Source organism: Rhinatrema bivittatum, chromosome 8 (genome assembly GCF_901001135.1).
Source record: "Rhinatrema bivittatum chromosome 8, aRhiBiv1.1, whole genome shotgun sequence".
NCBI lineage: Eukaryota > Metazoa > Chordata > Amphibia > Gymnophiona > Rhinatrematidae > Rhinatrema > Rhinatrema bivittatum.
The window spans coordinates 237,279,821-237,298,413 of record NC_042622.1 but is presented as its reverse complement, the minus strand read 5'-3'; the positions used below and the strand labels follow the sequence as shown (position 1 = coordinate 237,298,413).

Here is an 18,593-nt window from a genome sequence, read left to right as displayed (position 1 = left end):
TCCACCCCTGCAAGGGGTGTCCCTCGTTCTCCATTTCCCAGAGAAGGTATATCACTGCTTCTGAATGACATTCTCGGTACCTCGTGGGATCTAAGAGCTGGTTGAGCAGTAGCACTCTCCTTGGGTCGTCCTAAAGCACAGCAGGTCTATTTCGCGAGGGAGCCTTTCCAGAGTAGCTCCCTGTTGAAGATTAAGGGATTCTCTTGTCCAGGAGTCACCTTTGATAACTGCTGAGCTCAATGGATATTTTTTGATAAGGACCACTATTGCCAGTATTCTCGCCTGTGGGACCCTACCTCAGTGAGGAGGATTCTAAACTATCTAATTGGTGAGTATGTCTTTCAACCTATCGCCATATCTATAGCTGAGGGAGTTGGGGGACGAGAGTCCCCGCAACACAGGTGCTGCGCTGTGTTTGTAGTGGCTTGCAAGCTATACTTCCCCATTTTAGGGATAACCCTGTTTGCGGACAGGAGAGTCCTGGTTCGTGCAATGATTGTTCCATTTACTGGACTGCATGCTTCCTTGGGGGAAGTATTTGCTATCATGGCTGAAGTATTAATACCTAAGCCAGGCTTGTGGCATTCTGTTCCAAGATCACACTGACCCTACCCTGGTACCCTTAGGGTTTCCAGGCAAGTAATGAAATCCTTGCATTTTGCATTTTATTTATTTATTTATTTATTTATTTATTTATTTATTTAACATTTTTCTATACCGAACTTCTTGACAAACTTCATATCAGACCGGTTTACATCAAACTTAGGGATTAACTGAACATAACCATATAACAGGAAGGCTGAAGTGCAGGTACAAATAACAGGGAGAATGAACTTGGGGCTAGAGTAGCCAGGAAATAAAGGACAGAAAAAACTGGAGAATGAGAACGTATGAATATACAGTGGCTGGGTCGGTCATTTAGTCTATTGGGCTAAATGAAAGAACTGTTGCAATGTTAGGCTTAAGGGAAGGCTTGGATGAAAAGCCAGGTCTTGAGATTTTTTCGGAAGGTAATTAGGCAGGGTTCCAGTCTTAGATCAGTCGGCAGGTTGTTCCAGATGATGGGGCCAGCTGTGGAGAATGCCCGTTCTTTCGTGGAGGTTAGATGAGAGGATTTAGTTGGGGGGACTTGAAGGGTTCCTTTGTGTGCCGTTCTGATGGGTCTTGCTGATGTATATAGTTTGAGTGGGAACTGAAGGTCCAGAGGTAGTTGGTTGTATATGGATTTGTGGATAATGGTGAGTGCTTTGTGCAGAATTCTGTATTTAATAGGTAGCCAGTGTAGGTTTCTAAGTATAGGAGTGATATGAGTTCTCCGGTTGGTGTTGGTTAATATCCTGGCTGCTGAGTTCTGGAGCATCTGTAGTGGTCTAGTGGCAGAGATCGGGAGTCCTAAGAGGAGAGTGTTGCAGTAGTCCGTTTTGGAGAATATTGTTGACTGAAGGACAGTTCTGAAGTCCTGGAGATGGAGGAGGGGTTTGAGTCTTTTCATAACTTGGAGCTTGAAGAAACAATCCTTCGTAATATTGTTGATTGATTTTTTTAGGTTCAAATGGTTATCAATGGTGACTCCTAAATCTCTAACTTGAGTGGTCTGAGGAATAGAGGTTGTCTGATCATGGCTGGTAGAATGGTCGGTGGAGATGTGAAGGATTTCTGTTTTGGCTGCATTGAGGACTAGGTTCAGGCTGGTGAGTAAGTGGTTGATGGACTTAAGGCAGTTCTCCCAGAAGGAGAGCGTTTTTGGAAGGGATTCTTTTATTGGGAACAGGATCTGAACGTCGTCGGCATATAAGTAATGAATTAGGTTAAGGTTTGTGAGCAGCTGGCAAAGAGGCATTTGCAGCACCCTGGCTTCCTGACTCCATGAAGTTAGCATGGGGCACATTTAAAACTAATTGGAGAAAGTTCTTTTTTACTCAACGCACAATTAAACTCTGGAATTTGTTGCCAGAGGATGTGGTTAGTGCAGTTAGTATAGCTGTGTTTAAAAAAGGATTGGATAAGTTCTTGGAGGAGAAGTCCATTACCTGCTATTAAGTTCACTTAGAGAATAGCCACTGCCATTAGCAATGGTTACATGGAATAGACTTAGTTTTTGGGTACTTGCCAGGTTCTTATGGCCTGGATTGGCCACTGTTGGAAACAGGATGCTGGGCTTGATGGACCCTTGGTCTGACCCAGTATGGCATTTTCTTATGTTCTTATGTTCTTATGTTTCTGGATTTCTTCCCTGGGGGATTCACTCTCCATGTCAGCTGTTCAAGCAGGCTTAGGGCTCTGTCTCGATGGGTAACTCCCAAATGGAATCGGCAGTGAGTTATTCACTTGGGGTTGAGATATCCCACCTAGTGACTTGTTCTTACTCCTGCAGTCCAGCGGCCTGCCTCCTTGTATTCTTCGCTCCTTCCGACTTCCAGTTGGAATGTCGAAGAGAGGGGAAGAAAAGCTAGGACATTCGTGGTATATCTTAGTGTATACCTGCAGGGAAAGAGACACCACTTTTTCCCTATATTTTTGCCAAGTTCTGACCAGTACTGCCTTTAGCTCTTCTCACTTCACTGGGTTGTCCAAAGTGCCTTCCTGCTCACCTGTACTATCCTATAGACAGGATAGATAGCTCTGCCTTTGACAGGATGCAGAGTGGGTGAGTTTCAGGCATAACCTAATCTTCCTGCTCGGGGGTTTGGGCTAGCAATCCCATTCATGGATTGTCTTTCATCCCCTGAAACTCTTGATGATGTCCTGCATAGTCAGCTATATTTGGTACTTTGGCATGTAGAGTCTGTCATAGACCCTGCTGTTGTTGCTGATTATTCTTCCAAGCGTTGCTTGAGTTTTTCTGCCCATTGTGCCTATCAGCCAGACATGGGGCACATTTCTGCAGAGATATTCTTTCCTTTGGATGTCAGTGGACCACAGTTTCTTTCTGGGGAGTTCTCGGGTCCCAGTTGGTTTTTCGGTTGTCTTTTTAACACCAAAGGAAACTGTTGGTCTTCATCTGAGAGTCATAAGAACATGCCATACTGGGTTAGAACAAGGGTCCATCAAGCCCAGCATCCTGTTTCCAACAGTGGCCAATCCAGGCCATAAGAACCTGAAAAGTACCCAAAAACTAAGTCTATTCCATGTTACTGTTGCTAGTAATAGCAGTGGCTATTCTCTAAGTCGACTTAATTATTAGCAGGTAATGGACTTCTCTTCCAAGAACTTATCCAATCCTTTTTTAAACACAGCTATACTAACTGCACTAACCACATCTTCTGGCAACAAATTCCAGAATTTAATTGTGCGTTTAGTGAAAAAGAACTTTCTCCGATTAGTTTTAAATGTGCCACATGCTAACTTCATGGAGTGCCCCCTAGTCTTTCTATTTTCTGAAAGAGTAAATAACCGATCCACATCTACCCATTCTAGATCTCTCATGATTTTAAACACCTCTATCATATCCCCCTCGCCCTTTCCTTGCCCTTCTCTGTACCTTCTCCATCTCAACTATCTTTTTTGAGATCCGGCGACCAGAATTGTACATGGTATTCAAGATGCAGTCTCACCATGGAGCGATACAGAGGCATTATGACATTTTCTGTTTTATTCACCATTCCTTTTCTAATAATTCCCAACATTCTGTTTGCTTTTTTGACTGCCGCAGCACACTGAATCGACGATTTCCATGTGTTATCCACTATGATGCCTAGATCTCTTTCTTGGGTGGTTGCACCTAATATGGAACCTAACATTGTATGACTATAGCATCGGTTATTTTTCCCTATATGCATCACCTTTCATTTATCCACATTAAATTTCATCTGCCATTTTGATGCCCAATCTTCCAGTCTTGCAAGGTCATCCTGAAATATATCACAATCTGCTTGTGATTTAACTACTCTGAATAATTTTGTATCATCCTCAAATTTGATAACCTCACTCGTCATATTCCTTTCCAGATCATTTATATATATACAAGCCGTAAAGCCCGTTAAAACGGGCTACATCCCTCTGTCTCTCACCTCCCCCTCATTCTCTCTCCCCTCACTCTTCACCACCCCCCTCCCCCACCCACTCCTCTCCACCCTCCCTCTCCTTTCACTCAGTCCCCCCTCTCCCTCACTCCCTCCCACTCAGTCCCCCCTCTCCCTCCCTCCCACTCACTCAGTCCCCCTCTCCCTCCCTTCACCCACCTCCATTTCCTCCCGGCGCCGTAAGCGCGACTTCCCGCAACCCTCACCCGGCTCCATTAACTCCTCCCACTCCTGCCGGCAGATCTCGGGGGGGGGTCACTCCCGCGCGCGCGGCAGTGACCCCCCCGAGATCTGCCGGCAGATCTGGGGAGGAGAAGCAGCGGCACCGCGCGCGCGCGGCGCCGCTGCTTCTCCTCCCGCTCCTGCGGCCCCACCGCCATTTTTTTTTTCTGATCGACATCCTTGCCCGCACATGCGCAGTAGAGCTGCGCTCTACTGCGCATTTGCGGGCCGTCGGTCACAGGCCATTTATAAGGTAGATTGAAAAGCACTGGTCCAAGTACAGATCTCTGAGGCACTCCACTGTCTACTCTTTTCCACTGAGAAAATTGACCATTTAATCCTACTCTCTGTTTCCTGTCTTTTAGCCAGTTTGTAATCCACGAAAGGACATTGCTTCCTATCCCATGACTTTTTAGTTTTCTTAGAAGCCTCTCATGAGGGACTTTGTCAAACGCCTTCTGAAAATCCAAATACACTACATCTACTGGTTCACCTTTATCCACATGCTTATTAACCCCTTCAAAAAAAATGAAGCAGATTTGTTAGGCAAGACTTCCCTTGGGTAAATCCATGTTGGCTGTGTTCCATTAAACCATGTCTTTCTATATGCTCTACAATTTTGATCTTGAGAATAGTTTCCACTATTTTTCCCGGCACTGAAGTCAGTCTAACTGGTGTATAGTTTCCCGGATCGCCTCTGGAAGCCTTTTTTAAATATTGGGGTTACATTAGCCATCCTCCAGTCTTCAAGTACAATGGATGGTTTTAATGATAGGATACAAATTTTTACTAATAGTTCTGAAATTTCATTTTTGAGTTCCTTCAGAACCTTGGGGTGTATACCATCCGGTCCAGGTTATTTACTACTCTTCAGTTTGTCAATCAGGCCTACCACATCTTCTAGCTTCACCGTGATTTGGTTCAGTCCATCTGAATCATTACCCATGAAAACCTTCTCCGGTACGGGTATCTCCCCAACATCCTCTTCAGTAAACACTGAAGCAAAGAAATCATTTAATCTTTCCACGATGGCCTTATCTTCTCTAAGTGCCCCTTTAACCCCTCGATCATCTAACGGTCCAACTGACTCCCTCACAGGCTTTCTGCTTCGGATATATTTAAAAACGTTTTTAATGTGAGTTTTTGCCTCTACGGCCAACTTCTTTTCAAATTCTCTCTTAGCCTGTCTTATTAATGTCTTACATTTAACTTGTCAACGCTTATGCATTACCCTATTTTCTTCTGTTGGATCCTTTTTTCAATTTTTGAATGAAGATCTTTTGGATAAAATAACTTCTTTCACCTCCCCTTTTAACCATGCTTGTAATCGTTTTGCCTTCTTTCCAAATGTGTGGAATACATCTGGACTGTGCTTCTAGGATGGTATTTTTTAACAATAGCCACACCTCTTGCCCACTTTTTACCTTTGTAGCTGCTCCTTTCATTTTTTTTCTAACTATTTTTCTCATTTTATCAAAGTTTCCCTTTTGAAAATTTAGCACGAGAGCCGTGGATTTGCTTACTGTCCCCCTTCCAATCATTAATTCAAATTTGATCATATTGGATCACTATTGCCAAGTGGCCCCACCACCATTACCACTCTCACCAAATCCTGTGCTCAACCGAGAATTAGATCTAAAATTGCTCCCTCTCGTGTCGGTTCCTGAACCAATTGCTCCTTAAAACTGTCATTTATTCCATCCAGGAACTTTATCTCTCTATCATGTCCCGATGATACATTTACCCAGTCAGTATTGGGGTAATTGAAATCTCCCATTAATACCATACTACCAATTTGGTTAGCTTCCCTAATTTCTCTTAGCATTTCACTGTCCGTCTCACCATCTGGACCAGGTGGACGGTAGTATACTCCTATCACTATAGTCTTCCCCGACACATAAGGGATTTCTACCCATAAAGATTCATTTGTGCATTTAGTCTCATGCAGGATGTTTATCTTGTTGGACTCTATGCCATCCCGGACATAAAACGCCACACCGCCTCCCGGGTGCTCCTCTGTGTCATTGCGATATAATTTGTACCCCGGTATAGCACTGTCCCATTGGTTATCCTCTTTCCACCTTGTCTCTGAGATATCAATTAAGTCTATGTCCTCATTCACTGCTATACATTCTAATTCTCCCATCTTACTTCTTAGACGTCTGGCATTAGCATACAAACATTTCAAAGTTTGTTTTTTGTTTGTATTTTCATTCTGCTTTATAACTGATAGGGATAAGTTAGAATTTTTTAGCTCAGGTGAGTTTTTAGTTACAGGCACTTGGACTACTTTTCTTATTATTGGAACCTCACTGTTGGGATGCCCTAATTCTAATGCATCATTAGTATCCTTTGAAGATACCTCTCTCCGAACCATGCGCTGCTGAGCGACTGTCGGCTTTCCCCTTTGTTCTAGTTTAAAAGCTGCTCTATTTCCTTTTTAAAGGTTAGCGCCAGCAGTCTGGTTCCACCCTGGTTAAGGTGGAGCCCATCCCTTCGGAAGAGACTCCCCCCTTCCCCAAAAGGTACCCCAATTCCTAACAAAACTGAATCCCTCTTCCTTGCACAATTGTCTTATCCACGCATTGAGACTCCGGAGCTCTGCCTGCCTCTGGGGACTTTTTCTGGTTTACATCTCTAAACCTTTTCCTGTATCCTGGAGGTTCTAGATCTATTGTCGTTGGGGTTTCCCGATCCAAAACCCTGCTTTTAATGTTTTCCATGATGCGGAGTATGTTTCTTGCTGGCATTCGCATCACTCCCCCACTTTAAGTGCCTCTGCTACGCATCGGGGTTTTGTATCTCAGTCTTTTTCTATAGTTTTCTCTTTGTAGAGCCCAGCTCTGTTCTCGCTTAGACCCCTTTGTGAGTCGGCTGCCTCAAAGGCAAAAGGGAGAGTGGCTGTGCTTTCAGCATGGTGCAGTTTCCTTGCTTTGTTCTGCTAGGACAGCCTGCTTGTCCTCGGAGAAAGCAGAGTTGCTTACCTGTAACAGGTGTTCTCCGAGGACAGTAGGGTGGTAGTCCTCAGGAACACCCCCCCCCCAGGGTGTTTGTTTCTCCATGTTTGAGTTATATCATGGACTGAGGGGCTCTGCCTAGGGGGCAGGGTAATGATTACAGCTGCACATGCTCAGTAGGGCATGTTTGAAAATTCTAGATTCTTTGAGATGAAAGTTCCGTGCTGGGCGTCTTCCGATGATATCACCCGTGTGTGAGGATTAACATCTTGCTGTCCTCAGAGAACACCTGTTACAGGTAAGCAACTCTGCTTTCCATTGCTTGTTGCAGTGCAGCTTAGAGTGACTCATAAACGATGTGAAAGGTCAGAACCAGGGACCTTCTGCATTGGGTCTTTCATAAAATGCTTGTTTGGGACTTCCTGTGAAAACCACTCCATTTTCCAAGCTTCATCAGGGTTAAAGGTTAGACATAATGATCCAGAAAGACTTTTGTAATTTTAACCAATAACAGGGAAGGTGGGGCGAGGTGTGTTCTTGAGGTCCTAGTAGATGAGTAAATATTTATATTCAGTTCACTTTTCTTTCCTTAAGAGTTGCTGCTTCTTGATGAATAAGTGAAGGAACAATATTATACAGTGCATCAGTTTCCTTGATTTACTTTCTGCAGTGCCTTTTTTTAAATTACATTTTTATAATACTTGTGTGGTCCATCATGGTGTTGAAAAGCTGCTGAGGGCTGTCCACAGCAAATAAAAGAGCCAGACCCTGAGGGCACTCGGCTCAGCATTGCTATAAGAATTGGTCTTGTCTATCCTGCTTAGCATGTATATTATAGTTTTAAAAAAGAGCTAGACGGAGAAATATATTATAAAGCACAAACACACACTGAGCTGCAGTGCAAACTAGTAACACTAGATGTTGGGCCTGTTCAGAAAGATGCTAACTCAACTGCTCTTTTCAAGGTGCGCAGGGTACTAAAGAGTCAGGAAGTATATGAGAATTTTCTCCGCTGCATCGCTCTCTTCAATCAAGAGCTTGTGTCTGGGACGGAGCTTTTGCAGCTGGTTACACCATTTTTAGGGTAAGTTTATGGATATTTTAGAGATCAGCCATGACTCTGTCATTTCTATAAATGTGAGTTCAAGTTTCACAGCCCAGGGCTGTCTGTGCTTAACACTGAAGTGAGGTGTTTGGTATAAAGGGACCCAAGGCACTGTGAGCAGCTGTGCAGTTTTTATGAGCTTAGATTTATGGGAGAGGGTGGTGGGCTTGTCAGTTCCTTCCATTGTTGGGGGTGCTGTATGAATAAGTATTCCTTATCGTCCCCCAGACCAGTTGAGATGATCGAGTTTTCCTCCCCTACCAGAAGATGGAGACAGAGGAGAAAAGCTTTAATGTACTGTTGGTACTTAAGTTACTGTACTACATGCAGTCACTCAGCAGATGGTAGAGGTGCAAAACCTGCATTTGGAGACTAAATTGTTACTTCCGGGGGTGCTAGGTTCTGTTTTAGGGCCACCCCCCCCCCCACCCCTGGTAGAGTAGGATCGAGCAGGGGGTTGGTGGTCCTTTAGTGACTTGGACCTATTCCTGGAGGAGGGTATTGAAAATCAATGGTGCTGGCTGCCTCAGACCTTAGTCTTGCCTTCTTTTTTTCTCTCTCACCTTCTGCTTTCTCTGAAGACTCCTGAAAGGAAAGTATTGCAATTCTTCCTTTTTTTTTTTTTTTTTTAAATTATTTTGGGGTCTGATATCTTTAGGTTGGTGGAAAAAAAAACCCAGGGCCTTAGGCGTCTGAAATTGGCTTGTTGGCTAGATAAATTGTTCCTTGTACCTCAGCGTTCCGAAGGGCAGGGAGAGTTTCAGGGTTGCGGACAGTGGTCCAAGTGGTGTGGGAACCATGAACGGAGAAAGGCAGCCTGGGGAGGTTTTTGCAGCGGCAGCTTACACTTAACATGACCACACCCACAGAGCACAGGAGGTGGTGTTTGACTTGTGGGGATCGCAGAGCCAAACTGCAAGCCTCAGCTTTGTGTGGGCAGTAGGGCGGAGTTCATTGAGAGCTGTCACAGAAGGGAGAAAATTGACCACAAGGAAGCAGCAGACCCCATGATCTTGATGCCTTTCATGGCAGGGAAGGTAACAGCGCAGGAATGGTGGCCATATTGACTTCTTCCCCTGTGGGGCAGGCCTCAATGGGGAAGGGGACTATTGACCCCCTGACGTTGTCTCCCATAACTGGGAGATCTGGGATCCCATCGGATGATAGTGCAGGGGATATTGTTTTAGATGCTGAGAATTCTGACTTGGAGGAACTTTTTTTGGCAGTTTTTGTGCTTTTACTGCACAAAGCTTTTCTAAAGAAAAAAGCTGGGGCTAAGGGATCCACTCCGAAGAGACCCCCCTCTGAGGGTAGGGGGCCGTAGTTACAAAAGGAGGAGAGCTGAACCCAATCTACATCTGGACTTTGGAGCAGATGTCCCTTTGGAGGAGCCCTCTGAGGGGTGACGATAGGGAGTGGGAGCCTTTGAAAGAGAGAGAGAACTTCCTGTGGCTGAGAGGGGATGACCCCAGTGATTCATCTCTTTAAGAGAGAAGAATTGCCCACAATGATTGCTCAGGTCATAGTGGAGCTCAGGATAAAGGACAAGCAGGTGGAGTTGGAGCATAAAAGAGAGGATTCAATTTTGGAGGGTCTTGGGGTCCCCCTAGAGCCTTTCCTTTTTGTAGGACGGTTAAAGTCTTTAAGGAGTGAGATGCTCTTGAATCTGGTCTGAAGGTCAGTAGGACCATGGCTAACCTGAATCCCTTGCAGAGGAAGCCTTGGAACTTCTTAAGTTGCCTAGGGTAGATGCATTGATGTTTATGGTTACTAAAAGGTCCACCATCCCAGTTGAAAGCTGTGTGGCACCTAAGGACACTTCGGATTGGAAGATGGAGCTTTGCCTCAAGAAGATCTTTGAGGTTTTGGCTCTGGCACTCCAGGCTGTGGTATGCAGTAGTTTCATGGCTCGAGCCTGTTTGTGCTGGGTGCAGCAGATTCCAGTGGCTGGGTACAAGGAGATGCTTTTTGGAAATGAAGTGAAGCAGTTTGAAGCTAGCTTAGCCTTTGTAGTTGATACCTTGTATGATTTACTTCGGACAACGACCAGGTATTTGGTATTGGCAGTTTTGATTAGGAGAGTGCTCTGGCTGAATAATAGCTGCATGTATGTGGTCCAAGACTCAGCTTAAGAACATAAGAAAATGCCATACTGGGTCAGACCAAGGGTCCATCAAGCCCAGCATCCTGCTTCCAACAGTGGCCAATCCAGGCCACAAGAACCTGGCAAGTACCCAAAAACTAAGTCTATTCCATGTTACCATTGCTAATGGCAGTGGCTATTCTCTAGGTGAACTTAATAGCAGGTAATGGACTTCTCCAAGAACTTATCCAATCCTTTTTTAAACACAGCTATACTAACTGCACTAACCACATCCTCTGGCAACAAATTCCAGAGTTTAATTGTGCGTTGAGTGAAAAAGAACTTTCTCCGATTAGTTTTAAATGTGCCCCAGCTTGGTAATCTCCCTTTTAAAGGCACACTGCTTTTTGGGGAAGACTTTGACAAGTTGGTTAAGCATATTGAGGAGTTGAAATCCCATTAATTGCTGGAGGATAAATCTAAGTGGGTCTGAAAAAGTTTGCTCAGTAGGCAGAATTTTAGGGAGGCCAGACTTATCAGCTGGGAAAAGGTTCTTCCTGACAGTGCCAATTTATGAAGCGTGGACCAAGATAATGGACCAATGGGTCCTGTCCATGGTAAGAGATGACTACACCTTAGAATTTGCTTACCCAGTGGATGAGGCCTTCGTGGTGACCCCCATGTGCTTCAAGAAAGAAGTAGCTGGCAGTGTAATCCATGCTGAAGTGGTTGCATCTTCTGGATGTGGTGGTCCTAGTGCCCAAGGATGAAAGAGATCTGGAAAGCTCCTCAGTGTACTTTGTAGTCCCCAAAAAGGAGGGCACGTTTCAGCCCAAACCTAGAACTCAAGAAAGTGAATGTGTCTCTGTTGGTGCTTTATTTGTGCTCATTCATTGTGGCTGTTTGGAAGGGAGAGTTTCTAGTATCTGTTGATTTTTCGGAGGCTTATCTCCACATTCCTATTCAGAAGGAACATCAGAAATTCCTGAGGTTTGCAGTACTAGATGGTCATTTTCAGTTTTGAGCATTCCCGTTTGGGCTGGCCACAGCTCCTCGCATGTTTTCAAGGTGATGGTGGTAGTCGCAGTACCTCTGTGAAAGGAAGATATTCTGGTACATCCCTATTTGGATGACTAGCTGGCTTGTGCAAAATCAAGTATGGACTATCGGAGGTCCATATGCAGAGTGCTTTGGCTGCTGCTGTCATTAGGCTGGTAAAAATGTTTTGCCAGCACTGAACTTGGAATATTTGGGGGCTTGATTCAAGACAAGTATGAGTAAGGTGTTTCTTATAAAGGACAGGACAGTGAAGCTGCAGTGGCAGATTCATCAGTTGTTGCAAATGACATCTCCCAGAGTCTGGGATTACCCTCAAATTCTGGGATCCATGGCATCTACTTTAGATCAATCCCTTGGGCAGCTGTGCATATGAGACCACTGCAGACAGAGGATTTAGAGTTCCTATTTCCTCTCTTTGGAGAAACCTGGCCCTATTTTATGGAATACAATACCTCAAACTCTCAGAACCCTAATCAATTTAAGAAAGCATTAAAACACTACCTTTTTAGACAAGCTTTCACAGACCTATGTGAGCCTTAATCTCCAGGCTTTCTAATACTTTGATTACCTTTATTCTCTTTTTAGGTTTCCTTCTCCAGAATTGCTTGTATTATTTTAATGTTGTTTTCTTTTATCTACAATTTTATGCTATTTATTGACATAATTGTATGTCTTATTCCATTACCTGCCCCGAACATTGGAGGGTGTGGGTAATAAATCCTTTTAAAATTAAAAAAAAAAAAAATCTTTCTTGGTGGCTCTTGCAGGCCAGTTTGTTGAAAGGGATGGAATTGGACAGTCCAGAATTGATAATGGTGACTACAGATACCATTTTTAGTAGCTAGATGGCCATTTGTCAGAATCAGACGGCTCAAGGCCTGTAGACCAATAAGGAAGATTTTTGATCCATCCCCCTGTTAGAGATGAAGGCAATCGGGAAAGCCTTACTATTCTTATAGTTATTGGTGAAAGAAAGGTGATGAGAGTGTTGTCGGACATTGCGACAGCAATGGCTTACAAAAACAGGCAGGGAGAAAGCAGGAGCCCAGTGGTCTCCTTGAAAGTGGGGATAATGGGCCATTGGGTGACATGACATCTGAAGGTATTGGCAGCTCACGTGGTGAGAGTAGAGGAATGTGCAGGTGGATTTTCTGAGCAGGCATCTTCTTGACCCTGGAGTGTACTTGCTAGTAGAGGACAAGTTTGTTCTCATCAGGGTCATGTTTGAGGTTCCCCAGTTGGATTTGATGGCCAAGGCTCTGAAGTTCTTCAGTCAATGGAAAGAGCTGATGTTGGAAGGTCTGTACGCCCTGTCCTGCTCATGGCCTCAAGGGCCTTTGCTTTACATATTCCTCCTCGGCCTCTGATAGGAAGAGTAATCCAGTGAATAGAAAGGCATCAGGGAAGAGTGATTCTTTAATTCTGGAATGGTCCTGATAGCCATGATTTGCGGATTTGGTAAATTTTGCAGTAGACAGACCCTTAGTCTTGTTCCAGGTCTATTGCATCAGGGACTCATTTTCTTTGAGTAGACAGATCACTTTTGTCTTGTGGCCTATCTCTATAAAGGAGAAGATTGAGAGTGAAGGGATATTTAGAGGAGGTCATTTCGATTTTACTACAGGCAAGAAAGACGTAAACCTCTAGCGTATGTGTGAGTAGGAAGGTGTTTGAGTGCTGGTGTCAGTAGTTGGGGGTCTTCCCATTTCAGGCCTCAATTCCGATGATTTTGGCCTTTTTGCAGAAAGGTTTACAAAGGGGATTGGCCTTTAAACTCTCTGAAGGTGCTGTCTTCTTATAAAGGCAATGTTCATAGATCTTCAGTAGCGTTGCATCCGGATATAGTGAGATTCTTATGGGGAGTTCAAAATCTGTGTCCATAGTGGAATCTTAATTTGGTCTTGCCAGCCTTATTTAACCCCATTTTGAGCTGATCAGAAGGGCTCAGGGAGAATTGTCTCCATCTGATTTTGCTAAGCCTGGTCCTTCCCAGCACCATGTGGGAATGGAAAAAGAGTTATCAGAGGTTTTGCCTGAATTTGGGGTTCCCCAAACTGGTTCGTCAGCGGGGGAAGGTAGTTCAGTGAGTGCAGGACCAACACCCCCTGGTTTTGGCATGGCCCCTCTGCCTTTTCTTGGGTAGAATTTTTTCAAGGGCTGCAATCGTCAGCCCTAGCCAATCTTAACAGATCAGAATTGCAGGCTGTGGTTTCCCATGCACTTGGTGCCATGGGTAAGCGTCGCAGTACATCTAGACCTGCTGCAGGTCAAGCCGAATGGCACGGATGATGAAGCCAATCCATACTCCCTGGAGGATGGGAAAAGTCCTCTGGGGCTGGAGCCGTACAGAATTATGTTGCGTTTCTTTCAAAGAGGTGAGTTTACCGGCTTTGATTTCCCAAACATTGAAGATGCTGGGCGTACCGGGGGCTGATTCCATATCCGTGCCAAAGAAAGATTCCATTTTGATTTCTTTGTGTAAAGCCTCATGTTTGTTCCCTGTTATAGAGGCTATTCAAGAATTGGTTAATCTTGAATGGGGTGCCCTGGAAGCTAATTTTAAAGGGGTATGAGCCTTGGAAGGGCTGTACCCCCCTGGATTTGGCTATGAGAGAGCAATTGCGCTTCCAAAAGTGGATGCGCATGTGTGTGCCGGCACCAAGCAGACAACTGTCCCGTAGGCCATTCTTAAGCAGGCCTTATTTTATTTATTTAAAATGGTCTATATACCGCTTTTACATCTAGATTGGTTGGTCAAAACGGTTTACATGTAAAAATATACATAGTTTAAAATTGAAAAATAAAAACACAACAATAAAAGTCTTAATAAAAAGAGATGAACTATATAAGTTGAAAAAAGTGGAGGAGGAGGATCTGTGATCAGCGAATATAGTTGAAATGGGATCTATTGAGAAGCAGGGAGGGAGCTGAAGGCTATGGGGAATAAGAAGGTCTTTAAGGTTTTTTTTTTAAGTCTCTGAGTGATACTATTTGCCTTAAATGTTCTTTCTTGTAGGTGCCTGTCAGGATGCGTGCAGCTGTATTTTGAGTTAGCTGTAATTAGCATAATGCAGTCAGATAGAGGGCGTTGCAGTAATCAATACCTGTGAGAATGAGAGATTGGAGAACAGTACAGAAGTTGTTGGGAAATAGCAAAGGACGGCAACGTTTTAACATGCAAAGTTTATATCAAGCACTTCTTACTGTGGCAGAGATTTTATGGGACATGGATAATTGTGAATTGAGAATTACTCCAAGGTTTCAAGCTTTAGACACAATGGGAATTGGTACATCATCTAAGAGTGATTGAGGGGGAGGAAATCCTGCATTTATCAGCCATCCCTCACTCTACAGCAGACCTGGGCAAGGGGCGGCCCGCGGGCTGAATCCGGCCCGCCTACGGTCTGAATCCGGCCCGCCCACTGCTGAGAGCAGACGGGGAATGAGGCACTGCTGCCTTCCCTTGCAGAGGGAAGGCAGCAGTGCCTCATTCCCCGTCTGAATGAACTGCTGCCTTCCCTTGCAGAGGGAAGGCAGCAGTTCATTCTCCGCTCCCTCACTCCCCGATTGGCCGGCCAATCGGGGAGCGAGGGAGCGGAGAATGAACTGTTTTTTTTTTTACAGCGTCCGGGGGGGAGGAGGGAGTGACTCGAGCGAAGGCACGCTGTCCGATTGGCCGGTGCTGGGCAAGCCTTGCCCAGTACCGGCCAATCGGACAGCGTGCCTTCGCTCGAGTTTCTTTCCTACATATGTCACGGAGTTTTTTGCCGGTCCGCGGCGCGCGCTCCCGGTCTCTCCCGCTGCCGTTGCCGCTGGGCTGTCTCACGTTCAAGCCCAGTGGAAACGGCAGCGGTGTTGGAAGAAGCTATGGCACCCGCGGCTGGCCTTTTCTTCTTCCCGCGCCTGCCCCCCCCCTCCCGTGACCCGAAACAGGAAGTGATACAGGGAGCGGTGCGCGGGAAGGAGAAAGAGCCGTGCCGCGTCGGCTGCAGCATCGGCCCCCGAGCAATTGAACCAGCCGGCAATCGAGAAGAGTCAGCAGCATGAGCCTCCCGCGGCCGAAGGGATTCTTCTTTCTTGGCCTGCGGGGGCTCATGCTGCTGACTCCTTTCTCGATTGCCGGCTGGTTCAATTGCTCGGGGACCGATGCTGCAGCCGACGCGGCACGGCTCTTTCTCCTTCCCGCGCACCGCTCCCTGTATCACTTCCTGTTTCGGGTCACGGGAAGGGGGGGGGGGCAGGCGCGGGAAGAAGAAAAGGCCAGCCGCGGGTGCCATAGCTTCTTCCAACACCGCTGCCGTTTCCACTGGGCTTGAACGTGCTGACAGCCCAGCGGCAACGGCAGCGGGAGAGACCGGGAGCGCGCGCCGCGGACCGGCAAAAAACTCCGTGACATATGTAGGGGGAAGAGGAAGTGAGTAAGAGAGAGTGAGAAGCAGCCAGCCAGCCTGTGTGTGATTGAGTGGTCAGAGAGCTGATGTGTGTGTGTGTATGTGAGAGACAATGAAAGTGATTGCTCAGGGAGATGACTGATGTGTATGTGAGAGTGTGAGGCATTAGTCAGGGAGGTGACTGATGTGTGTGTGTGTGTGTGTGTGTGTGAGAAAAAGCATGGAAGTGAGAAGTCTGGGTATGTGGGAAAGCATGAGCATAAGAAGCCTGGAGTTGTGGGAGTGAGAAACCTGGGTGAGTGTGCATGCATGAGAGAGAGAGACTGCTTGGTAAGGTGACTGTGTGTGTGAGAGAAAAAGACTGGTGTGTGTGAATGTGAGAGAATGTGATTCAGGGAATGAGAAGCCTGTGCACGTGGAGAGTGAACATGGAAATGAGAGAGACTGGTGTGTGTGTAACAGAGAGAAAGTGATTATGGGAATGAGAAGCCTGTGCATGTGAAGAGAGTGAGCATGAGAGTGAGAAACCTGGGTGTGTGTGAGACACAGCATGGGAGGGAGAAGCCTGTATATCTGAAAGAGAACTTGGGAGTGGGAAGCCTGTGTGTGTGTGTATGCATGAGTGAGATCAGGTGACTGGTGTGTGTGTGTGTGTGTGTGTGAGAGAGAGAGAGAGAGAAAAAGTGATTATGGGAATGAGAAGCCTGTGCATGTGAAGAGAGTGAGCATGAGAGTGAGAAACCTGGGTGTGTGTGAGACACAGCATGGGAGGGAGAAGCCTGTATATCTGAAAGAGAACTTGGGAGTGGGAAGCCTGTGTGTGTGTGTATGCATGAGTGAGATCAGGTGACTGGTGTGTGTGTGTGTGTGTGTGTGAGAGAGAGAGAGAGAAAAAGTGATTATGGGAATGAGAAGCCTGTGCATGTGAAGAGTGAGCATGGGAGTGAGAAACCCGGGTGTGTGTGAGACACATCATGGGAGGGAGAAGCCGGTATATCTGAAAGAGAACATGGGAGTGAGAGACTGGTGTGTGTGTGTGTGAGAGAGAGAAAGAAAGTGATTTTGGGAATGAGAAGCCTGTGCATGTGGAGAGAACAAGCATGGGAGTGAGAGACTGGTGAGTGAGTGTGTGTGTGTGTGAGAGAGAGAGACAGAGAAAGTGATTATGAGAGTGAGAAGACCATATATGCAAGTAGAACACGGGAGTGGGAAGCCTGTGTGTGTGTGTGTGTGTGTATGGCATGAGAGAAACTGTTCAGGAAGGTGACTGGTGTGTGTGTGCCAAAGACTGTTTGGGAGATGATTGGTGTGTGAGAGACAGAAACTGGTCATGGGGGCATGACTGGTATGGTGTGTGTGTGTGAGAGACATGGGCACTAAGGAAGAGGACCATAAGTATAGAGCTTAGCTTCTACTGCTGCTTCTGGTGTGTGCCATGGCCTGCAGGGAAGGGGAGTAGGAGAGCTGCTGGAGGGGGTAAGTAAAGGTGGCTTTAAGTTTATTTTTCTTGACTGCCATTTTAATTGTATGATGTCTGCTTTTTTGAAATATTTTATTGGTGTTTGGAGAATGTTTAATAGTTTTTATGAGTTTTTAATTGTTGGATGTTATTCTGTTCATAGCTGTTTAGAAACATTTATTCTGCTTATTAGTATAGTTTTACAATTATTTCTGTTTGGGGATCTATAGCTGCTTGTTAGTTCTGTTTTCCTAATAAGAGGTGTATTGGTGTTTAGGGTCTGATGTAATATTTGTAGTGTTGCCTTTTCATAGATAGGGTTGCTCCTGTTTGAGTGTATTCCATAATACAGGTGTAACTGTGTGCGGATTAGTTTATGTGCATTACTACAGATCCTGGGAGTATGTTAGGTCGGTTCTGTGTCTGTTACCGAGATGAGATATTTTGCTAGCATGTAAGCGTTTGTATCGGTCTTATTTGTTGTGTTTTCTCAGAGGACATACATTGGTGGTAAACTGCTGTCTTTTCATAAGTAGGGCTATTGAGAACTGAATTAATTATATTAGTCCGGCCCTCTAAAACCATCCCAATTTCTCATGCGGCCCCATGGGAAAATTAATTGCCCACCCCTGCTCTACAGGTAGAGTGAGGGATGGCTGATAAATGCAGGATTTCAGTTTTGGCAGTGTTTAATTTAAGACTGTGGTGGGATAACCATGAATTGATTGTTTTGATGTAGAGACATACAGTTGCAAGAGTGTTTAACCAGGATATGGAATATGGTACGAAGAACTGGATATCATCTGCATACATTTTGAATTGGATATTGAGATTGGTGAGTAGATGACAGAGAGGTATTAGATATATGTAGAACAAGATGGCAGATAGAGAGGAGCCTTGAGGTACACCAGAAGAAGGGGTATACCCATCAGATGAATAAGGACCAATGTTAATCTGATGTGGGCAATAGGTAAGTTAGGAGTTGAACCAGTTTAATATAGTGTCAGAGATGCCTATGGATTGAAACTAGTGAAGGAGAATTTTGTGATTGAGTGTGTCAAAGGCGGCTGAGATGTCAAGGAGTACTAATATATAATCGGTATTAGTGTCAAATCCTCGATGTAAGGTGTCAAAGGAGAAAGTAATAGTGTTTCTGTACTCTGGTCCTTACGGAAACCGTGTTGATTTGGATGAAGAAGAGAGTTCTCGGATAGATATTCAGAGAGCTGATGTAATACTACAGATTCAATTAGTTTGGCTAGGGAGGTGAGCAATGCAATGGGAAGGAGATTGGT

At 45.2% G+C, this 18,593-nt stretch overlaps 1 protein-coding gene across 4 annotated transcripts in view; it reads left to right on the top strand.

Annotated features, from left to right (window-relative positions):
- Window positions 1-18,593, top strand: part of SIN3B (SIN3 transcription regulator family member B) — a 218,213-nt gene that overhangs the window by 86,393 nt on the left and 113,227 nt on the right. For all 4 annotated transcript variants that reach the window (XM_029614191.1, XM_029614189.1, XM_029614190.1 and 1 more), the window contains exon 9: window positions 8,167-8,285. In XM_029614191.1, coding sequence (XP_029470051.1) covers window positions 8,167-8,285 — 119 coding nt within the window. The remainder of the gene's footprint in view (window positions 1-8,166; window positions 8,286-18,593) is intronic.